The sequence below is a fragment of the Hippocampus comes genome, unplaced genomic scaffold, assembly GCF_001891065.2.
Source record: "Hippocampus comes isolate QL1 unplaced genomic scaffold, H_comes_QL1_v1.1 scaffold85, whole genome shotgun sequence".
Taxonomy (NCBI): domain Eukaryota; kingdom Metazoa; phylum Chordata; class Actinopteri; order Syngnathiformes; family Syngnathidae; genus Hippocampus; species Hippocampus comes.
Window position 1 is genome coordinate 6,073,408 of NW_017805540.1, and position 7,375 is coordinate 6,080,782.

Sequence of the window (7,375 nt, forward strand, 5' to 3'; positions counted from 1 at the left end):
GTGAGCACCAATATGTAACTCCAAATTTGCTGCTCAAAATCAAAACTAAAAAAGTAAACACATTCCCTGCCATATTTAAGATTTGTTCATGACTTGTATTCATAAAGTGTTGTGTAAATGTGATAAAAAGCTGTTGATTCTTACCTCATACAGTGATAGTGAATATTTATTATGCATACAATTTATTATGCATAACCGTGCTTTCTTATCCAAGACAAAACGTGAATTATCAATATGAATATAAAACGCAAATAAAAACAAATAAATGTTATCATGCTGTTGCTACAAATGCATACCAAATAAAATTGAAAATATCATCCTCGTATATTTGAATAAAAAAAGTATATACCTCGGAGTGTACCTGTCTATCGGCGAGGGGCGTCAGTGGAGCAGATTTCGTTGCTTGGTTCAGCCAAAGTACCCTAGCGCGTAACGTCTTTAGTTGTATCCGCTGACGAAGTTTGATTGAAAAATGCCGATCCCAAAGGATAATTGCTCCGTCGAATGGCGATTTTGTCGGCATGTTTTTTTCACTTTTGTTGCATGATCTGTCAGTGCAACGCATCCACGTGAGCCATAGTTAATTAAGTCACTACAATACACACAATAAGCTTTGCCTGCTACGTCAAAGCTTATTGTCCAAGAGCTTCTGTAACTTCGTCGAACTTGGAACCAATTTTAACCTTTACAGTGACTTTTCTGTCAAGCCAGTCCAATCGGAATTTATTCTTGACATTTGAGTCAATTTCTAGGATTGAAGACTCCTGATCTTTCATCAAAACGTTCATAATTCCGCTCAAAACGATCCCAGAACAATGAATTTGCGAGATGAACAGGCCGCCATGAATCAGGTAAAACAATATGTTACATGCAATTTGATTGGTCCAATCGCTTGTAGTTAACCAATCGCTGGGCCGTTTATAATCGAGCTAAGACTTCCTCAACAAATAATGCCTTCAGTGATCTGATTAGTTGAAGCTTTCATACACGTCCAATCGCAGGGCTGTTTACAAACGGAAAACGGAGAGACTGTTCGGGAGAGCTCGTGAAAACTCGACGATAAGGTACCTGACCGCTCCTAAAATTTTCTCAACAGATTTAGACGATTCACAAAAATGATCAATTTAAGAAATAAAACAGCGGATTTCCGCGGATCCGCGGAAAATTGCCATGTATGATTTTGGGGTCTTCAGCTCAATTTGTTTTGACACCATGTGACAGATGCATACCCTTTCTGGTTATATTGAAGGAAGGTCATCGACATATTCCAACTTAGCACAATTGAACCTGTTGTATCCCATTTTCAAGAAAATAAAGATAAGAACTGAGTTGGCCTTTGCGTCCCTCAACAATTGATCACAGAGATTTTCAAGTTTGGGCAGAGTTGTGGTCAAGAAAAAAATACCCACAACATATACCATATCATCTCAAACATGTTTATTGATGTCTGTGTTTGCATTATGCATGTATATATGTGTGTGTACCGTATGTATTACAGAAGTCATCTTTCTAATTCTGTCAGCATTAAGAATTGATGTGGAGATACATAGATAGTGGAATTAGCTGCAAAGAAGGCATGGCAAGGCATCAAAAGGGAGGAAACCCAGATGTGCTGATGTCCATTGATTCCGGAGTTGTGCATTTTTCTCAAGAATACTTCAAAAGTGGGAACCAGGAAATTGTGTTTAAGTGCAAGTTTCAGGACCTTACACTTGTAATGCAACCACACTTCCACCTGAACAATGTATTGTTCACACTTGCATTGTTTTGAAAACCTCATTAGTGCAGTTCTGGTTGGCTTCTTAAATCAACTGTAAAGAGAAAAAAAAAATAAACAAATTTAAACTACATACTGATAATGCATACCCCCACCTGTAAGACAGTCAATTGGTATTTGTGTAGCCACAGACATACGAAAAAGACCAGCTTTGATTCAAATGTCTTCATACCCGTTACAACAACTTCAAGCATGTGGTTGACCACATGCTTGAAGTTGTTGTTCCATGTTTTTATCAGGTTACAGAAGGAATGGCTATGGATAAGATTTTATTGATAATACTACTTTAAACGATGATGCTTATCGATCCGGTGGCTTAACAATATTCTTATCTTTTTTTGGTGAATTTTTCCGAGTTAGTGCCCTGCGATTAGCTGGCAACCAGTTCAGGGTTTCCCCCACCTACTGCCCAAGACAGCTGGGATAGGCTCCAGCACCCCCCGCAACCCTTGTGAGGATAAGCGGATTAGAAAATGGATGGATGGATGGATTTTTCCAAGTTAAACTGGAGATCTACCAAACTTAAAACAGAAAAGTTATAGTTAAAGATGAATTATGGTTATTAAATAAAATGAGAACCTCAGGCCACAAATTTATTTCGCTTGTGACCAACAACTTCAGCTCTGAGCTAATTGGATTTGCAAAGCCGGTCTTGTCAGAGCTTCTTCCACACAACAAGTGCTGGATAACGTACAAGAGGCAAAAGGACATTAACAATGTTAGATTGCGCTTGCAAGAGCTCAATAAGTGTGCGGAAGATGTATCAAGATCTGTTTCGTAATTCCTGGATGACTTAACTCTCGTGTCATTTAATCATGTGGACGTGTCGGCACTCCTCGTAAGAATGCAGCAAATAAATGCGAACAGTGACCACCTCAAAACCACTCTGAACACACAGGTAAGCTGCCTGTGAAACTTTGTGTGATGCTTTTGCTGTACAGACAGCCATGGAGAAGGTTTCAAGCTTGGGTGCATTTACTGCTGATACACCGAGTTCTCCCAATATTACGCCCCCCTACATTCCCATTAGAGTAAGTGGGCAGGTAACAGCAACGCCTGGCGTGATTGTTGATAATCTCAGAGCCGAGCTGGTGGACGCAGGATTGGGAGGCACACAGCATGGAGCATGGTGGTGAAGGAACAACGCAGAAGGAAGCAAATCTCTGAGAGCGCTGTCCAAGGTCACCCTACATCGTGCATACTTTAAACTCCAGCAAGGCAAGGGAGGAAGAAGTCCGAAATAACTGGGACAGGGACTGGAAGCAGTATACTGGCTGCCAAAACAAAGATGGTGAGTGTATTTGCAACCAAGTTTGATCTCACTGTGGATGCCGACACTCTTTGTCATTAAATGAAAAGCTGAGTCAGAAGGTGAAATGCAACGCAGTCGAGATATTACAGAAAAGATGTGTGACGTGGTGGAAATGTGCGACACGCAGTCATGGATGCACTGCTTGCTGAGTATTGTGAGAAATGATTTAATTTTAAATGCCACTTCTTTCCGTGTAACTTCATCTGCCATAGTCATCATTGTTCCACTTTCTGATTACTTCAGGATTTAGTCCCATTGCACCTGTCATTGCACATGATGTAAATAATGAGCTTTTATGAGTTTCATATTTGATGAATTTGTCTTAATACGCATTGCTCACGAGTGTGCGGCTGCCGCTTGGCCAAGTTGTTGATGCAACTTGGGATTGACAATACTGATTTGATTAACGGGTATTTTTTAAAGTAATTTTTGGCAGACAGAAGCTTGGGAACGATACAAGTTGTGTGTTTAAGGTGTGAGTGTGGGTTTGTTTGTCACACTCCTTTTGCTTGTTCATGTCAATTTATAGTTTTGAGATTTTGATGTGATATACCGTATGATGTCAGGGGACATATGACAATAGAGAGCACAAAAAGCACACACTTACTGCAAAATAAACTGGTTGATAAACTCATTCTGCTCAGATTCCACTTTAGACAAGGCATCACATTCAATACGATATCTGAAACAAGGATATAGACAGTATTATACAAGGAACTTGTCTCTAGTCGTTTGAGCCACCCTGGTATTGCAGCATGGAGCAAATACAACAAAACAAACATTAAGGATATGTACATAGGCCTTCACAACCACTCAATCACTTTGTACTAACATGAGGTTTTAATGATCATTTACCTTTCAAGTTGCGTCTTCTTCTCTGCAATGAGCGCTTGAAGCTGCTGCTGCAGTGCTTCTCTTTGCTTTGCCACTAACTTCAGCAAGTTTCTTGCTCCAATTGCCTAAAATTAGAGAATCCATGATAGGAACTTGAAGAGTTCATGTTGATTTACATCAAGGGGAGTGGGGGGGAACCAACCTTACCTTGAACTTTTCGGTCTCTGTCTCTTTTGCCAACTGATCTACAAGCTCAATTAGACTTCCAACTTTTTCCTGAAACTGTCCGATTTCTGTAAAAGACACAGAATAACGATCATATATGTTGTCAGTAGATGAGATAAACGAATCAACCGTGATGTGGAAAGAATAAGAGACGGAGGAGTCTTACTGTCGGCAAATTCTTTGCACTCTTCCTTGAGTTCTGAAGTCTTCTGGCTCACATCTGGTTCTAGTGTTCGTAGTTTGTTGAATTCATCAAAAAAAATGCCTTCCTCTTCGAGTAAGTCTTGAGCCATAGCCAGAGGGCCTAACAAACAACATTCTAAGGTTTTAACAGTTAAGAATAATCATCCATCCATTAATGATCATGGCAATCCAATCAGTTATCCTACATTTACTTTTAACATTACTCTAGTTAAAAAAAAAAAATAGGTCATACTCGAAATAAAATCTTGACATTTTTGGGGTGCTGGGATTTACTTGAGGGATGCTTCAGCACCCACTAAAATGGGCTAGACACGCCTATGCTGTGCATTGCAAACATGTTTTTTATATATTTTTTTAATATATAGTTTCGAGGCATGTATTTTTGTGTCAACAAATTTTTGTGGTTGACTTAATCGAGATGGCCGATTTTTCCTTCACAGTCTCAAATTGAGGACACAGACATTGGTCGAATAATTCATACAGTACCTCAAAGTTGGCAACACAGTTTCTGCTCTCCGCTTGCACTACCGACACGCGTGCATATAAAAAAAGCTGCCGATACTTTGTTTTATTTTGGCTTTATAAAGGTGTCGACGGTTCGGATGTACCCGCCGGCCTACTTTTCTCATAAGTGCTTTCAGTCTTTAGGTTGATCCATGACATCGATCTGTCAGGGGGAAAATGGGGATCTTCTTAAACGCTTAATGTCTCTTTATGTCAGAACACCGCGATGAATTGCCACCAAAATTCACATGCGCATCTCTACATATGCCCACTTAAACCTCTGATAATATCATAACAATCGCCACGGTATTTTGGATTGTATGGGTATTAAGCTCTTTCCTCCCCACAAACGTTCACTACAGATACAAAATAAATAAAAGTGGTTTAATGTTAGCAAACTGCAACCAATCGTCAACAAAATTCACGTACACATCTATGCTCACATCCATGTCTGAAAATATCAAAACACTCCCCCTAAAATTTGGTTAAATAATGACAGCGTTAGCTAAACTCGATACCAAATTAAACCTAAATTGTAGTGTTTCTCATTCCTACCTGATACGATATTGTGAGGGGTTTAACGGTAGCAAAAGGGTCCAATTACTTCTCCGTACACGTATTTCCCGTTGCAGAGGGTTGTTAGATGAGGGAAAAGTCCCGGAAATCTCTAGCGACTGCCACAGAAAAAAACAACGCACGCACACGAAGCAGCCGGTTCCACTGTGCCAACGTGGCGGCCATGTTGACAGGGTCAACGTTTCCGTCAAAGGCAATGCACGGACATTGAAAACAAGTCTTAACTTGCTAATTTCTTAAAATTCTTAACAGACTTTCGTGAGTTTTACTTTGTAGTTACCGCACTCCCCCCCGCCCCCCGCGCGTGTGTGCGTGTGTGTGTGCGTGCGTGCGTGCGTGCGTGCGTGCGTGCGTGTGTGTGTGTGTGTGTGTGTGTGTGGATAGATAGAACACACACACACACACATAGATGGACCCCATGATGTAAATGTTCGGTCCACAAGCGTATGCAGCACATTGCATCCTTGTACTTCCGTTTTCATTCCCGGTTCTCACTCACACACACACACACACACACACACACACACACACACACACACACACACACACACACACACATATACATACATACATACATACATATTCACGCACACAATTATGACGTAATTGCCCCTCCTAGCCTAGCATCACCGTAGGCAAACAGCTGAATAGCTTTGGTGACAGCAAAAAAAAAAATCTGCTGTTGCTTCGTATTATCCTCCTCTTCAGTTTAGACGCCTCTTTTTCTTACTGGATTCCACGGGTTTACATTTTTACATCATTCACGAAACTTTTTGAAACTGAGTGCTTGGGTACTGATTCACACCTCAGGCTACTTGTTTGATACACACAATTGAAATAACAAATTTGCTGAAAAATACATTGAATAGTGTTAATTATCTTATTAATATCTATCCAACTATTTACTTCCATTGATGAGGGGTCGGCTTGTAGGGGCAGCAGGTATAGCGGAGAAGGCCAGACTTCCCTGTCCAGGAACCACATTGGTGACCCGTTTTAAAGAGAGATCACATTTTCCAGAATTTTATTATACTGGGTAGCGGAGTAAGATGCCCCACTAAAAATGATTGATATATTATAAAATATTAAAATCTATATTCTTTGAAAACATAAATAGACCTAATATCAACACAATATGTGCACAAGAAGTATGCCCAAATAAACAGGAGGGTAATTAAATCACCTAAGACTACAGCTTTGTTTTTATAAAACAAAATGTAAAATCGCATTTAAAGAGAATTTTAAACCATAGCCTAGGAAAGTAAACGGAAAGAAAATAACATTGGCTACACTCAAAATTCTGAATCATGGGGGCATCTTACTCCATATGGATGGTGGGCATTTTCCCCACAGTAATACTTTTACAGTTTCAAATATTGAGGGAAAAAATTTATTCAGCATTTTTTGTTCAAACTAATTGATCACCCTCCACAAGACTCCCATGTTCATATTAAAACAACTTTGTGCATTCATATTCTTTGAGAAAAAAAAATCAGAGGATTATTTTTGTTCCAAAATGGTCAAAATTCCTCAAAATCAGTTCTTCGGACTCCCACCAACAGTATGTTATTTCAATGCTAAACAAAATTGAACGAGGCCGCTTGGGTCCAAATAAACTGCTGAGATTAAAATTGTCTCCCTCCATTGGTCAAGAAGAGAATTATGGACGGGGTGCATTTCCCCAAAAGAGCTGTTTCTACGCCACTCTACCCTACGGAGTTCCTAAAATGGTATGAAAGAAGAAAAAAAACCCCACCTTTGTGAGAAAACGCAATCTTTGCAAGGGAACGGATTTTTTCGTACATCTGGGTCAGTTCAACGACTGTCACCTCCAATGTGTGTCTGTTCGAAAAACAGCAGTACTGTATGTCAAAGATGTACTGTATGTCTATCAAGTCATGGAGGAGGACTTGGAACTACTGGTTTTAAGTTCACTCCAAAAT

At 39.9% G+C, this 7,375-nt stretch overlaps 1 protein-coding gene across 1 annotated transcript; it reads right to left on the minus strand.

Moving 5' to 3' along the window:
• Positions 1 to 1,415: 1,415 nt before the first annotated feature.
• Positions 1,416 to 5,679, minus strand: LOC109521279 (intraflagellar transport protein 20 homolog). The gene is made up of 6 exons (XM_019879059.1): positions 5,412 to 5,679; positions 4,315 to 4,452; positions 4,131 to 4,216; positions 3,945 to 4,048; positions 3,697 to 3,771; positions 1,416 to 1,811 (listed from the first exon to the last, which is right to left on the minus strand). Exons 2-6 carry the CDS (start codon positions 4,439 to 4,441, stop codon positions 1,808 to 1,810), a joined length of 396 nt encoding a protein of 131 aa, XP_019734618.1. The 5' UTR covers positions 4,442 to 4,452; positions 5,412 to 5,679; the 3' UTR covers positions 1,416 to 1,807.
• Positions 5,680 to 7,375: the final 1,696 nt, after the last annotated feature.

Excerpts from the sequence above, each read along its gene's own strand:
- LOC109521279 (XM_019879059.1), bottom strand. The coding sequence starts at position 4,441 with ATGGCTCAAGACTTACTCGAAGAGGAAGGCATTTTTTTTGATGAATTC. Across the intron at positions 4,049-4,130 it reads CAGAGACCGAAAAGTTCAAG|GCAATTGGAGCAAGAAACTT; the intron begins GTAAGGTTGGTT and ends CTCTAATTTTAG. Across the intron at positions 3,772-3,944 it reads AAGAAGACGCAACTTGAAAG|ATATCGTATTGAATGTGATG; the intron begins GTAAATGATCAT and ends TCCTTGTTTCAG.